This window comes from Nuphar pumila, chromosome 11 (assembly GCF_984573655.1).
Source record: "Nuphar pumila chromosome 11, dmNupPumi1.hap1.1, whole genome shotgun sequence".
Taxonomy (NCBI): Eukaryota; Viridiplantae; Streptophyta; class Magnoliopsida; order Nymphaeales; family Nymphaeaceae; genus Nuphar; species Nuphar pumila.
Window position 1 is genome coordinate 10739764 of NC_143259.1, and position 17072 is coordinate 10756835.

The window sequence follows — 17072 nt, forward strand, 5'->3', positions numbered from 1 at the left end:
TTGAAATTGAAACACATTTTCATAAAACTTTATATCCCGACTAACAAATAACTTTTTTGTTTCAGGATTATACACACGATAACCAACTTGACCATATGGGTACCGATGAAAACTCTTTTGCAGGCATAGTTATCAAATTTATGAGAATAATGAATGTTATGAGCATAGCAAAAACATCTAAAAACATAAAAGTGATCATAAATAGGGTTCTTACCATGAAGTAACTCATATGATGTCTTGCCTATTAAAGGTTTGTAAGGAATGTGACTAATGATATATGCAGTTGTAAGAATGCATTCTTCCCAAAACTTAATAGATAAAGAGGCTTGAAATCTCAAGGCCCGCGCAACATTAAGTAAATCTCTATGTTTGCGCTCAACCACTTTGTTTTGTTGAGGGGTCGCAACACAGCTATGTTGGTATTCAACTCCCATTTCTTTTAAAAAAAATTGCATATCATTTGAGAAAAATTCAGTACCATTGTCAGATCTGAGACCTAGAATTTTGCTATTGAATTGGTTTTCAACTAGCAAGAAAAAAAATTGATCTGAACTATGGTTTCTAATTTATGTTGCATGAGATAAACCCATGCAGTTCTAAAGTAGTCGTCAACTATGGTCCATGTATTTCTAAAATAATTGTCCTCTATGGTCAAGAAATATTGTGCTATAGATAATGAAGGGGTTTGATATCTGCCCCATATATCATAGTAGATTAATTAAAAAGGTTTTGACGAAGAAATCGTTCCGCTTGGGAAGGGAAGGCGAGTTTGTTTGACCATATGACAAATATCACAATGATTGTGAGGAATACAACCATGTAATCTATTACAATTTATGAGAGTTTGTAATCTAAAATTTGAGAGATGTTCAAGTCTCAAGTGTCAAATATTAGAATCATAAAATGAACTATTTAAAGAAAGATTATCATCGATCTCAAAAACATAAAGTTCACCGTGTTGCTTACCCACCTCAATCTTCTTCGAAAGAGATGGTCCTGAAAAACACAATGATCATCATAAAAGAAAACATCACATTTCAGATCTTGAATTAATTTACTCTAAAAAATAAAATTGAATCTAAATTCTGGAGCAAAAAGAACACTCAAAAGAAAAATATTTGGTGTCAATCAGACACTACTTATGTGAGTAGCATGTGTAGAGAATTCGTTTGGCAATCCAATAGGAAAAAAAATAGGAATTGAAAGTATCATATTTGAAAAAGATTTTGTAATGTGGTATGTCACATCTGTGTCTATGATCCAATTTTTGAACGATGTGAAACCGACAAAAGGAGTAGCAAAATTACATGTTAGATTAACCACATGTGTTGGTTTAGAATTACCTAGATTTATCGCAATGACTATTTGATTAAGTTGTTCCTCAGTAAGTCGTTGGGAGGTTTGAATGGGACAAGATTTGTTGCCTTCAGAAGATACAGAGTTAGCGCTAGCTTGACTCCTTTGACGAGCATTAGAGGGTGTACCAGATCGATTTGGGAACCCATAGAGATTGAAACATTTGGCATTTACATGACCAAGGTTTTTGCAGTGATCACATTTTGGACAAATACAATTTTTTTGATTTCTGCTTGGATCCATGTTGATTTGAGTATTTGACCCATTTATGATTGATGTCATTGGTTCTTGGTTAGTCGTGACCCTAAGATCACGTTATCTTTCTTCCTACACTAGCAATGCAAATGCTTTTGATATATTCGGTAATGGCATCATCAAGAGAACTTGACTCATTATGACACTATAACTTTTATTTAGGCTCATTAGAAATTGCATTAGTCTTTTCAGGTTCTGCTGCTCATGAACGACCTTCATGACTTTGCATGTACACGGAGGACTAGTCATGTATATGAATAGCTCATCCCATAGGCCCTTCATTTTTTGCATAATAAGCTATTACGAAGGTTTGCATTTGATTGAGATTTGTGATATCTTGTTGGATCTGATAAATGTGTGAGGCATTTGATTAAGAAAATTGATCAGGGAATTCGGCCCATACTTAAGCAACAGTTTCAGCGTAGATGTCACTTGAGGACAAATCTGAATGCAACGAATTGAGAAGCCATGATAGGATCATGTTGTTCCAGCGCTCCCAAGTTGTAACAGATTTGATGGGAGAAGTCGGCCTTTTGATGGATCCATCTACGAATCCAAATTTATTTTTGTTTGAGAGTGCCATAATCATAGAACGACACCATTTGGTATAATTGTTACTTGTTAATGGTTGTGATACTAGCGACATGTCAGGGTTGTCTGAGTGATAAAGGAAAAATGGGCTATCCATTTATTCAAGATTTTAGCTTGATGCCAATTCATTTCTGTTATCCAGAGTATCGAAATGTCACTTGAGTGCTCTAATACCATGAAAAAAATTTGAATCGAGAATTATGAGAGAATGAATATTTTTATTCTCACTTAGTCGAAAAAAGCAGAGTGAGTAGAGGACAATACATATATTGTTAGAAACTATCTTGAAAAGAGAGAGTTGATATTCTTGAAAGAGAAAAAGTTTGATATTCCTTTATTTCAGCTGATCCTCGTTTCCTCAAGTTTAGTAACCGTGTGATATCATCCTTGATTCCAGTTGCTCCTCAATTCTTCAATTTTAGTAACCGTGTGATATCGTTTGATATCTTGATTTTCTTGATTTTATATCAGGACATCAGCTGGTTCTCTTTTCTATGATTTTATTAAACAGAATACAACAAATGTGATAGGACAAGAATACACGTGAACATGGTAAGTAGATAGGATAAGAATGCATAGGAACCTGGTAGGTAGTCGTTCCTTTCTTTTAGGGAGTCACCAACTTTGGCTTGCATAAGGAGTGTTGCCGATGGCGTTTGAACATAGACCACCTATTAAAATCCACAAATTTTTAATAAAAAATGATAAAAAAAATATGGTTTTACCAGGTATGGTCCGGTTTGGTTCATGTAGTTCTTATCAGGTCCTGGTATGGTTTTTCTTATAGTGGACCTGTTTAGGACCCAATACCATACCTGAAAATCTGGTTCAAGTCTGGTTTCACAAGAGTCTGAACCATACCCAACCCGTTGACACCCCTAGTCAGTATGTGTAGTTGTTGTGGAGAAGGTCTGAGATTCGGCTCGACCTAGACCCGAGCTCAAGTGTGATCCAGTGGGGAAACGAGATGAGCCCAAACAGGCTGTATTTGGTTCATTGGTCTTGTTACCAGATCTAATTACTGCTCTCATGGTCTAAATTCTCCTTTTTTTTATAATGAAGAATCCTCTCTGGTGACTTAATGGACCAGCCCAAGGGCAGAACCAAGAGGGGGCAGGCAAGGACTCTGCCCCCCTCAAAAATTAAAAAATACATTTTTAAAGCTTATGTGGGCGTATAACATATATATGGGAAACTAAAATATGTTTACTGGAACGAATCAAGATTTTCATAAGTTTTTTTGTAAATCTAACCCTGAACATGCATTCAACCTGGTCCATTTTGCTAAGAATTGACAGTTGGATCATTGTAATCAGATAAAAAAATATGATATTTTATGCTTAAATATTTACAGAATTCAAAGCCCATGATTTTTAACCCTTAAAAGATCATTCTTATACATCTTAATTGGATGATCCAAGGGTCTTTTTCTATAAACCCGGGCGTCTAGATCACATCTGTACAGTAAAATTTTTGAAAAAGGTAAAAAAACCTATGAAAAAACTTGATTCATACAAGTAAACTTATTTTAGTTACCCATATATACATTATGTGGGTCTAGACCAATGTTGTCAGTATCGGTATCAGCCCTGAATAGTTTGGCCAACAATTCAGGTGAATCAGTCGATTCTGAATCAGCTAAGAAATAATTAAAAACTATTTTTGTGTCAATCATAATGTGACTAGCCTTAAAACCATTAAAGTAATATTAAAATAATATTAAATTTTTAATTATTTTTTATATTTATTAAAAAATAGCTGATTCAGGTAAGTAGATTTTCTGCTGGTAAGCACCGATACTGACAACATTGGTCTATACCTCCCTAAAAAAAAACAAAAAGATTATGTTCTGAGAAGGAAAGAGAGAGGCTTCCATTGAGTAGCCTTAGTTTCCTGAAAAAGTTAAGTTGTCTATCTGGTTTACCTTCTCCATTTACCTTTTTCATTGTTACCCAAACTCATCCGGTGGTCATTGCAAACATACATCTTCCTCAATTGACTGAGTGATTTTTTGTTGGTCATTCATCCTGCATCTTGAAAAGCATGGACCATTTAATTAACTAATTAATTTTTGTCACATATAATTAACTAACTAATTAAATAATGGTAATATTTCGTTGCGGCGACTTGACCATCCAAATGAGCTAGAAATCATACTAGCCAGTCCTATTGACCCAATCAGGCCTCATTAATGGGTTCGACATAGTCTTTTTGGATCATGTTTTTTTGAAGAAAAAAAAAAGAGATTTTATGATCCAAGAAAATATGGCATAATATAATCCATCTATTTTTCAAAGCTCATAAACTTATATTTATGTATCATAATTAGAGATTCAAAAGTCAATTCTAACTACCCAAAGCATGTAGATCACATTAAGATTAGTTTCATGAAAAACAACACACATACAAGTCATTATATATATATATATATATATATATATATATATATTAGTAATGATACAGTGCTCCCAGAGTACCTCCTCTCACCTAATAAAAGCTTTAGTTTTCAAAAATTTTTGAACTTTATTTGTTAATCAGACCCTATAGTTATGATCTACAAGCATTATTTAGTGGAAAACAAGTTTTGAATCATATGATTATAGCATACAAGTAGGTATTTTAAGACCTTTAAAAATCAAGGGCTTACAATGTATCAAAATTTCATGACTTAAAAAATCCTATTTTTATGTCTAAAAAACATTATCCAAATCATGATTCCTATCAAATAAACTTTGTTGAATATATCTATAAGGTCTGATTGAGAAGATGCAACCTACAACTATGATTTTTAGGAGGTGGGAGTAGGTACTCTGAGAGCACCATAGCATATCTCTCTCTCTCTCTCTCTCTCTCTCTCTCTCTCTCTATATATATATATATATATATATATATATATATATATATATATATATATATATATTGGTCCAAAATCTACAACTAATGACTATGATCTGACGGCTAACCTTTTGCAATGTTTGAGTGTTTCATCAATTGGACCTTATATATTTGTTTTTTATAATCTATTTACTAAGACATATATACTTTATGCAAAGACTTTAAGAGATTTAGACATTTTTTAAAACATGAAAAAACAACGGATCACAATGCATTTAATACTTTACAATAAAAAGTATTGTGTGCCATTGATTTTTAGCACTTTCAAAAATACATCTAAATATAAAAAATTCATAATCTAAAGTGTGTCGATTACTAAATGAATGATAAAAATTCAATCCGTGTTGTTTGATCATGGTTAGAGAAGAAACACTACTGATAATCGATCAGTTGTAGATTTTGGACCTCTCTTTGGTCGGACTTCCTTATATATATATATATATATATATATATATATATATATATATATATATATATATATATATATATATATATATATATATAGCTCGCCCCTACAATCTTTCCAATGAGGCCAATGACCACCCTCCCTTAAGTAATCGATCTACCTTCGAAAGCTACAAAGTACAGACACATGCACAGTCATTGGTATGTAAATATTTAGCAATCATAAGTTATGATAATTTTTTGTTTCAATAGATTGTACACAATATGTAGTTGGGATCTCAGGATGCAAGCTTTTTTTTTGAAAGGTAAGCTGGGGGTAGGCATAACAGTTATTATTTAGATTACCACTAGGGTTTGAACCTGTAATGTCAAATTACAAGGAGACGTGCAATGACAGCTCCTACCAACCACCCTTTTTTTTCAATGATAAAACATTTTTTTAGTCAGAAAATTTTAGTGCGCGCATCTCGGTAAGATCTCGATGATCCAAAAGTAGCTGGTTATGAAACGGGGCATGTAGATCAGGTTAGATTTGCTAAGCCTATTGTTAGGTACAATTGATTGCAGCAATGCCAGCAAATACATATCTCATAAGTCCTTTGAAAATATGTATCAGAAGTGCTTTATCGTGTTAATATCGTAATAAAAACGTTATACGTTCAAAATAAAGGATACTTTCTAAATATCGCATTTTTGGGCAATATAACGGATTTGAAAACATTCGCCGTTATTTTGTGATACAGGGTCCAATCAAACCCGGGTCAGACGTAGGCTGGCCGCTCTGGGCACGCTCCCCATCCCATGGTCTTATTCACACGAAATTACTCACTTGCCCCTGAATTAATTCACAGTACCTTCCCAATCATCTGTCTACAAGCATTAGCAACTAGCAAGCAAACGTCATTCCAAAATTTTAAAAGGCCATTTTAGTCAATGAGAAAGAAACCTGAGGAGCCCACCCACTGTTTCTCCGCCCCAGGAGAGACGAAGTTGCCCTCGTAACCGTCAAAGGCAAAATCGTCCATAGAAAAGTTGTCCATTTTCGTCCATTTCCGAGCTTCCGTTCCACTCCAGACGTGGGGCTGGCGCCGAACCCTTCGCCCCGTAATGACGTGGCACAGAAGGAAAGGGCTTCATGACTATCTCTAACGAGCCAACGTGAACCTGGCTGCTTTCCTGTCTAAGTTCATCCTCCCCGAGGATTTATTAGAGGGGTAGGGAAGGGGCGGGAGATGCCCATTTTCCTTGTTGCGCGAGGCGAAGATGAACGGAGCACCAGCCGGAAAACTCCCGTCTCCGAGGAAATCCGTGGCCGGACCGGCAAGTCCGACGGACGGAGGCGGCCGGAAGGACTTCTTCCACGTTATCCACAAGGTTCCGGCAGGCGATAGCCCCTATGTCCGCGCCAAACACGTACAGGTCGGTCGACTTTCCCTCTTTTCCCCTTGTTTGATCGGAAACCTGACGTTATAAGGATCCGTTTCTGTGGATTTCTACCGTTAAGGGGATTTCGAAGCGTAGACTTTGTGTTTGCAAGGATTCTGATGCGTGAAATTTTCTGCTTTTAAGCCGTTTCTTTCCTTCTTTTTTTGTGAATCTTTCATCTCAGTCGTTTTTCGAGAGGATTTGTGGATTTTTTTTTGTGTAGATTGTCGAGCTTGTTCGAAATTTTGAACTTCTCTATTCGGAAATCGAGTTTGATTTTGTGATGTTGGAGATTTCTTTGCAGATTTCGTTCCTGGAACTTTCGTTTTCTCGTCTTGTTTTTGGATATTATCCTTTGGGATATTGTTCGAGAAACTTTGTGTTTCTCTCTGTTCACGTATAATGTTTTCTTCTATTCGCTTTCTATCTTTTTTGTTTGTTAATGCAACCATTTGCAGTATATACAGTCAAATTGAGCGTTCTTGCTGTCCAAAGTCCGAAGAAGACGTAATTTTTTTGGATAACCAAACGGGTCTTGCTCCAAACATGATGTTACTAGTTTTTCGTTAGGCTTTCTACTTTATCTGCCCATGTTTAAGCTCATGTGATTCTGTCTGTCCAATGATGGATTATAGGATTTGTTTATGCGTGATTGACCTACAATTTCAGAGATCTAGATCTTTTGTGTTCTATCTTGCGGCTGATCTTAGATGGGATTTCCTTTCTTCAGGCCGTGTTTGTTCTTTCCCCTAATTAAGCGTATCTGTGGCTTCTCCTTATTTGGGAAAGTATTCTAGCTAGGTGGTGTCAATTTCTACTGTACTTTTCTATTTGTGTTAGTATTCTACATCAATTCATTTTATACATTAGTGACCTGAGGCATTAGTGGCACATGGACATGGTAGATTGAGATTTACCCTTTTGGGAATATGAAAAGAGAAACGTAGATGAAGTTTAAGAGGAAAAGTAGTTGGGAATGTGCAATTAAGAATGAAGCAAAAATTAATCATCCATGTTTTTTCTAATGAGAAATCCTGTGAAATTGGTCCTATTAAAACTTTAGAGAGAGAGAGCTATGAAAACAAAATGAATCCACCATCATGGTTCTAAACCGCCGTACTTCAGTATTTTGCTCGTTCTGATCTGTCCAGCAAAGGCTAGATCTATCCCTTCATGGTTTCATGATTTTTTTTATGATAATTTTGTTAAGATTTCTTCTTATTTATATTCTTCATAAGTTTTCCATGATGTTTTTTAAAAGTTAGGAACCTAAGATTTCCTTGCCAAAAAAATCTTGAAAGCTGCACACACACACACTGACACATTTTGAAACTTGATTTTCAACTGTGGATATCAACCTATGGAGAAAATTTAAAGTTTGGAAAAGTGGAGAGGCGTTTGTTCATATCTATGGTTGTCTAAAGTCCAAACATCGAGTATGAATTGATGGGTACAGCCCATGTCCATTTCCTAAAGGAACAGGTGTCGCACAGCAAACTAGCTATTTGTGAACTGGTTTTCATTTTGCTTTGTTTTGTCCACTTACGTTTGTAGAACTTGGTTGGCGTGTCTAACTTGGTCTGTGTGGAAGTGTGAACCCAATACTGACGGTGTCAGTAGTTTCGTAACCCTTCAGCATGAAACTGCACAAAACGAATCGGTTCAGAACAAAAAGTACAGCGTTGCTGCCTAGTCATACGAAAATTGTTCTGAAGAAAGGCCATTCTCCAGCTGAGCTTTTCGGAATAATAAAATATAACTGACCAAATTCTGTTCGCTCTTCATCTCCTCAGTTCCTACTTTGATAGGTCGTCTGACCTCAGAATAATAAAATATAACTGACCAAAATTCCTACTTTGATAGAGTTTGGGTTTTTGTTGAAAAGTAAACTTTGAGAGGCCTATAAAAAAAGTAAGCCCAAATGCAACGACCTCATGCACACGGACATGATGTGCATTTTTTCGATTTTTAAATTATTTGAAAAATGGCACGCATGATAGAATTGTTGAGGTTTTCTCAACCGGACCTTCCTGAATATTCATCGTAGTTTATGCCTCAGTTGGAGGGATGGGCTCACCAAACACTGATCTGCTGTATTCTGTAGAGTGCATTCTTCAGCCATCTTGAGAGAGAGAGCTTTATTGTACTGTCTAGCATGCTTTCTTCAGAGTATCTTATATGCATGGCTGCCTGCGTTTGAATGAGATGTTCTAAATTCCAAATAAATTTCTTTATCTGTAGCTGGTTGAGAAAGACCCAGAAGCTGCCATCGTTCTGTTCTGGAAGGCCATCAATGCAGGGGACCGCATCGACAGTGCTCTGAAAGATATGGCTGTTGTGATGAAGCAGCAGGACAGATCAGAGGAAGCCATTGAAGCGATCAAGTCATTCAGACATCTATGCTCAAGGCAAGCTCAGGAATCCCTTGACAACGTCCTCATTGATCTCTACAAGGTGAGAGAACGTTGAATTGAATTTCACAAACTGCAGTTGGATTTTGACAGTGTGACAAATAACCTGGTTAGTCTGACTTTTGTTCAAAAATTCTGTTGGGAACAGAAATGTGGAAGAGTAGAGGAGCAGATAGAATTACTGAAGCAGAAGCTTCGTATGATACACCAAGGCGAGGCCTTCAACGGGAAGCCAACCAAAACCGCACGCTCTCATGGCAAAAAGTTCCAGGTCTCTATCAGACAGGAGACCTCCAGAGTGCTGGTAAATTTCTCGCCCATTCTTGTTGCCGGGTAGATGGGGATGTGGGAATAGTTGAAATTCAGGTCTGAGTGGCATGAGTTTTCGCTGTTTTCTTTCCTCTCAGGAGTGCGGCCGGAACTAGGCTTGTGGGTAGGTTCTTTAGGCTGGTTGGTGGTTCCATATCACTTGAATTGAATCCATGCATTACTTGGCCACTCTTATAATCTGTTCTTATGATGTAGCGCTCAAGGCCGCTGTGGCAGTGAAACTAGGAGCTTTTGGTGATGATTTTTTGGATCACCATGTTTTAAACTTGTATCTTTTACAGGGTAATTTGGGGTGGGCATACATGCAGCAAATGAACTACGTAGCTGCAGAGATAGTATACAGGAAGGCACAAGTGATCGAGCCGGATTCTAACAAGGCCTGCAACTTGAGCCTCTGCCTCATTAGGCAAGCAAGATACGAAGAAGCAGGGGCGATCCTGGAAGATGTCATGAAGGGAAGATACGGCGGAGCAGAAGATGGCAAGTCGATTGTTCGGGCTGAAGAATTGCTAAAAGAATTGAGAAGATTAGGAGGTTTGAGTGATCTTGGTTGCTGTGATTATCAAGACGGGTTCGATCATCTAGAAGAGATCATTCTTGGTGGGTTAGACATGCTAACTAACGACTGGGTTCCCACGAGGTCTAAGAGATTGCCCATCTTTGAAGAAATCACACCTTATAGGAATCAATTGGCTTGTTAATTATGTATGTCTTGTGATCAGTGGTGAGATTTATGGGAATCTGTAAATAGTAGGTGTGGTCTTCAGCTAATTTTGTCCTGTCTGCACCAAAAGAGTCGGGGAGAGGAAAATGATAATAATGACCACAGGAGGTTCGTTGATTGGCTTTATTGTTGTTACTATGACATATATATCTCTGTGGTCCCATGACGAGGCGGGAAAGTATTGGGTGTGAAATGAAATTTTATCCAGTTATTTTCTATTACCGAACAGACTGCTTTGAAAATTAACATGGCAAATATAAATATAAAAACTTTGGATGGTTGTTGGCTGCGTTTTGTCTGCTACTAGATTGGGATAAATGGAAGCCATGACGGTATGAACGCTTAAAATTGCAGTAGGCACAAGCTCTGATTATGATCATTTTTGAAGCATAAAAGTGGCGGTAAAGCAATATTGTCACAATATGCCCATTTATAGTTAACCTACGAAATGGATACGGAAAGTTATGCGGTGAATCCGAGGGTGGAAAAGTAAGTGTAAGGAAAATAGCACGAAGTGCGAAGCGGGATGCGATTATGAAGTGATTGTAGAAGTTCATGAAAAGCGTAAAAAAATGTGTGCGTAGGAAGCAAATATGAAAAGACACGGAAACAAGCAGAAAATGACGTGAAAGGCAAGTAAGAAACAATATAAGATGATTGCGAAAGCTTTTTATAGTTAAAAAATAATAATATATATATTAATATACAATTGAAAAGTGAAAGGTATGCTTTTCTATTTTACGAAAAGCGAGTTCGCGCTTCCCACCCTTGGGGTGCCCCTCGGATAGCACTGTCTCCACCTGTGATATGTCTTGGCCTATATTTTAAGCTTAAGATTCTCGAATTGGTTGAAGCAGAAACATGGTAGGAAGAAGGAAATGAGCCCTTTGGTTACTATTCTGCGGCCAACAGCCGTGTGTTTCTGGGCAACCAGCAGGCGGGAACGTGGTTGGTAGGACCCTCCTGCCTGACTCTTACCTTTGCGTGCACCAAAGGGCCTGAAAAGATCTGGTGCAATATGATTGCACAAATATTTGTGCATTAAGCACCTGATCACCCTCCAGGGCCTATCAGGTGTGGGACCCAAGACCCCTGGTGGAGGGTGATGAGGTGCTTAATGCACAAATTCATATTGCACCCGATCCGGACTCGGGAGTTTCTGCATTATATTAAAATCTCTGTCCCATAGGTTGCTGATGGTCCACGGTTACAACCCTCTCTGTGTGTGAGGGAGAGATTAACGCTAAGGTGTTCCGTTCACGATTTAAACGGACAGTCGGGGTTCGATTCTCACGGGCGTTATTCCCTTTGGGTAAGCCTGGTGGCTCTCTTGGGCCAAAGGGTGCGCCCGGGTTTACACTTTTCTGGGGTGGTTTCCCCGTCCCTCCTTGAAAAAAAAACTTCCATTCACGATTGCTGGATTGACCGCAAGTGGTTTGAAAATTGAAACCCATAACAGAGAGAAACCGTTTTAGGGCGGTTCAAAACTTTTGTGGTGGATCTCCTTGTCTAGATCTAGCTTGCCCTTGTCAGTGTGTGAAACGCCAGACTTGACTCAGCTTGATTTTTGATATATTTTTTTTGGATTTAAAAGAACGGGGCAGCAATTCAACTCCCAACCGCACAGGTGCTGACGCTTTCGTCCCAAGTTTGACTCCCAACCACACAGGTGTGTGGGTTTCTTTAACTGGTGAGCTTTGCAAGGGTTTAAGTTAGGGATGGCAGTGGACCGAGGCAGGGACGGGAGACAAGGTCTCTACCCCCGTCCCATTTCAAAATCTGAACCTTCATCCCTGCCTCCATCCCCGCACGGAGGATGGATTTTAACCTCCACCCCCGCCTCCATCCCCATTTTATGTCCTCCATCCCCGGTCCAAATGGGGGTGAGGTGAGGTGGAGTCCGTTTCCCCTTGGTCTATAGTTATTCCTTAAAGGATTGGGAACGGGGTGGGGTGGGGAAAGGCGGGGATTGAGACGGGGACGGAGCAAGGCGGGGGAAAGCGTAAGTCCATCCTCGCCTTCATCCCCACACGAGGATAGATTTTAACCTTCATCCCCGTTTCATGCAATTCATCCTCGGTCCAAACGGGGTGAGGCGGGTGGAGCCCCGTTGTCCCCCAAACTTTAAGTGTCGGTAACCGCACTGGGGGTTCACCTTAAGGGGGGCAGGCTTACCAAGTGATCAGAGTTCTAGGGTTCCTCATCATAAAAAAAATGCCCAGCTCAATTAGTGTTGATAAAACCGTGTTGAGTTAACATGCATCCAAATCATGTTAAATCAACACGGTTTACATATTCAAACCATTGTAATCCTAGTTGCTCGTCTTCAAGTGGAAGAAAACATGCAAATTGATCAAGTCTTCCAAATTTTGGTGGGGGCTTTCCTTCTAGAGGAACGCCCCTTTTCTATGAATACCAAGATTTCTACTTTCAGGAATTTTTAAGCAAAAGCACAAAATTGCTTACTCATTCAAACTAGGACGTTAATTACAACCATCAAGGAATGAAAGCAATAACAATGCCATTAACACAAACTTGACTCTAAGCCCCAGGTTTCTTTTTCTCCTTTTTTTTTTCATAGTTTCAGCAGTTTACTCGCGGTCAAATGAGATAGTTGAATGCTTAGGTCGCACTGTCCTAACCAGGGAGTCTCGGATTCAATTCCCACAGGGTTGTCCCCCAAGCTTGACTATCAGGAAAAAAAAATCTGATTTAATCTTAAATAACATGCCTTTCTTTGGCAATGTCAAAACCAAATTGCTTTCATTCATCCCCAATGTCATCTATATCTTCATATTCCACCTTGGGATTTCATTGGTGCAAGTTGTTTTGATCAAATCGGACTCCATAGATGTGATCTACATCATTCATTTAGTGAAGATCAATATTTAGATCGCTGGAATCCGACTTGGGTGCGAGATTTTTTGCCAAATCTTCCATATGAATGGCATCCAGAACCCTCCCAAATGGCCTTAATGTTGATGGTCCCACAAGCCTTTGAGATCACTTTCTAGAATAATGCAATTCATGGCTGCAAAATGAATGGCCATGACGCACTTAACATGTAGACGCCTTGGGTGGGTGATAGTAGGGGTGGCAATTTCTGACACGACCCGCCAACCCGCCTCTTAGGCGGGTTCGGGTTGGGCTTAAGCCAACCCGTTTAATAAACGGGTCGACCCGGGTAACCCGTTTATTAAACAGGTCGGGTTCGGGTTGGGGGTATGCCAACCCGCCAACCCGGCTGACCCGTTTAATAAACGGGTTAGGCAGGTGGGTTAACCCGCCAACCCATCTGCCCGACCCGTCAACCCGACCCGCCAACCCGACCCGTCAACCCGACCCCCAACCTGCCTACCTGCCAACCTGATCCGTCAACCCGCCAACCCGACCCGCCAACCTGACCCGCGAACCTGAAAACCCGTTTACCCGACCCAACCCTTTTATTAAATGGGTTGGCGGGTCGTGTCGAGTTACCCATTTATTAAACGGGTCGGGTTCGTGTTTGCCACAGCCGACCCGTTTAATAAACGGGTCGGGTTCGGGTTGAGGTATGCTGACACCCGACCCGCCAACCCGACCCGATTGCCACCCCTAGGTGATAGGTAGGAGGCGTCGTTCTGTGTTGCCCTCTTAAGAGGGGGGGGGGCAGTACTGGCGCCCCCTCTTTATTAGGGGACTACCCTTTTTATAAGGGGACCCCTAGTTAGGCAGAACACTTATATAAGTGTTCTGGCCCGAGTACTGGATGTGCTCTGGTTAGGTAGTGATGAAGATTCACCGACCTTTGAATGGTTTTCTATCCAGGGATCCTTTGACTTAACCACCTTCATGATTGGCTTTTCACCATTCAATGGACCCTGCAGTTTCTTTTGTCATGCCGTCCATGCATGATCCCGATGGATGGCATGAAAAGAGGGTTTAATATGAAAGACTCATGTTAGGGCTGGTGATTAAGCCGAACCAACCAAACAGAGGGTATTCAAGCTTGGCTCGTTCTTATGGTGAGTCAAGCCAAGCTCAAACTAAACATGCCGAGTTCGACTGAAACCGGCACCACCTACTCCGCCAACGTCGACAAGGCTATTTCATTTGAACCGCCATCAGTCAAAATGGATGGTGAGAATTCATAAAATGTCTTGATTGACACAGGACTCACATCCTTAATCAACCCCCTTAAGTGGCTTATTGGCAAAAGAATATATTTTTTCAAAGCTGAAAATGATAAAATTTACACCTTAAACCTATTGAGCCAAGCTCAAACTGAACCATTTACAAAATAAATGCATTTTCAAGACTGTGAACTAAAGGATTTGAAGTCTAAACTTATATTGCTTGTAAGCCACACTTTAGCCATCTAAGATAATATCATATAAAATATAGTTTGTACTAGTTTTTTTTTAGAGAACGGTATATAACATTAATATTGATAGGTATAGCAAAACAATTCAGCTCAGCTAGGTGGTATCACACCCTCTACAAACAAAAAATAGAAATCAAAATACAAATCATAAAAAACGTTACAAGATGACTAGCGTCCAACCCAACATGACCAACGTCCAACCCAGTACGGTTTCAATGATGCTGGATTTTTTGTCCAGAACTGACCGTGAATCTGGAGGGTGTTCGGGGTCCAAATGAGTGCCACGTTGCCACTCATTCGGCTGTCGTGTACGGAGGAATATCTCGCCCGAGCTAGATATTCCTCCGTACACACCCGAACAGCCAAATGAGCGCCAATGTGGTGCTCATTCGGACCCCGAACACGCCCCCGTGTTCCGGGGGGAACATACAACCTGCTCTCGTGAATCAGTGTCAAGGCACAATCTAATTTCCCTCTAACCAATCCGAAGAGCGATCTGGCTATTTGTGTCATACCCTTTCCTTAACGTCCCACCGCAGTTGGTATAAAATGCAATCTCGACTGTAAGCTTTTTCTTTGAAAATGCATTGATTCCTCTCTAGCCAAATGAGCCTCCAATTAAGCCACACGAACTTTCAACCGTGGCCTTTGGAATGCATGTGAGCTGCAATGAATGTCTCCCTTAAAAAGGATATGTTGTACTTGTCCCAATCTATGAAATGATCTTTGTTTGATGCAACAAGATGCAATTCCAAAAGAGGCGGGGTGTGGTCTTCTTTCACAATAACAAAGGGAACAACGACTTGTACGAGTGAAGCCGAGTCAAGCACTCGGGCTTTGTGTTTGACTAGACGAGCCTATTTCACAAGTTCAAATGAACTCTTTACGAGTCAAGCACTCGGGCTTGTACCCTTTACCATCCCTTCAGGAAGAACAATTCACGTATGAGCGATTCTGTGAAAAACACTAATGTCTGACCAACGGGGGCTCCACGTGATTGGTAGGAGGTGTCAATGCAGGTATTCTTGTGGTAGGATGTTGCAGGTTCAAACCCCAGTCGTACGTCGAATATTAACTGGTGTGGTGGGGTCTGCCTAACCCCAGCGTACCTTTCAAGAAAAAAAAAACACTAGAATTTGCCTGTCTGTAGGTCTCCTCAACCCTGTCAGCTAACACTTTTGATTGAGGCGTTGAATGCTTTCACACCACAAAAAATATGAATTGTTGAACGTTTTTTTATTAAATTTACATTTAACAAGTAGGTGAAGGCTATACCTTTACAACCTCTCTCTCTCTCTCTCTCTCTCTCTCTCTCTCTCTCTCTCTCTCTCTCTCTGGAACCTGACCTTACTTCTTTATCAACCCACAAAATTTATTCTATAGAGAAAGAAGAGAAAATGTTGCATTTAATTAGTATAAATGTAGCGGCTGTTCATACGTTTTTGAATTTAATTTGGGCAACCCAAACCAAGCAATACGCATGGCGGGTTTGGGTTATGATTTTTGTGGAGTACCTGACTCAAGTATTTTATATGTATTTTAAGTAAAATTAAACTTTTAAAATTATAAGGAGCTGGGTTTGGAATTTTATTTTAGTGATTCGGCGGAACCCAAGCCCCACACTTTGTTATTTGGTTGGGTTCGGGTACACCCTGATGAATTGGGTACCGACTGATTGACAGCCCTACCTTCGTTTAGGGTATGTTTGATTGCATAGAATCACATGAGATTTAGAAAGTGAATCTCATTTGAACAGTAAAGAAAATCAAACATAAAACCTTTTTTAGTGCCAAATCACAAAAGCAAGCTTCATAACAAGCGAGTTTGCACAAAACCCTAAAAGTGAGATTTAGAAAGTGAATCTCATCATGAAGTTTCATGAGATTTTAAAAGTGAATATCGTTTAAACAATATTTTTATTTATTAAAAACATAATCAAACATGCGTTTAATTTATGTCAGTTTCACCAAAAGCTTTCATTGAGAATAGGTCTAGCACAGTTGAGTTTGTTAGCATAAAATGGATTGCGAAAGGGCCACTTACCAGATGCAGTCTTAGATGATTCAAATGACGCTTTAGTAATGCGGGTGGTCGGCATTCTCCTCAATCAATCGACGCCCTCAATAAGCCCAGGCCAGAATATCAAAAGGTAAGCAAGACCCTTGAACCCATAAAAAGAAATCACACACGTAGTTGTCACTAGAATGTGGTACTCAATAACCACGTAAACACCCGTCAGGCATCAATGGAGGTCTCCTATTTATTAGTAGATTTAGTGGAGATCCACGGGTTGATATTGGTTACTAGTGGAGGTCCT

At 39.5% G+C, this 17072-nt stretch overlaps 1 protein-coding gene across 1 annotated transcript; it reads left to right on the forward strand.

The window, feature by feature from the left end:
* The first annotated feature begins 6671 nt into the window (after positions 1-6671).
* On the forward strand, positions 6672-10615 carry LOC149821944 (protein SULFUR DEFICIENCY-INDUCED 1-like). Its single transcript, XM_089980999.1, has 4 exons — positions 6672-6921; positions 9169-9381; positions 9487-9642; positions 9950-10615. The coding sequence occupies exons 1-4, from the start codon at positions 6766-6768 to the stop codon at positions 10367-10369; spliced, it is 945 nt and encodes a 314-aa protein (XP_089837125.1). The 5' UTR covers positions 6672-6765; the 3' UTR covers positions 10370-10615.
* The last annotated feature ends 6457 nt before the right edge of the window (positions 10616-17072 follow it).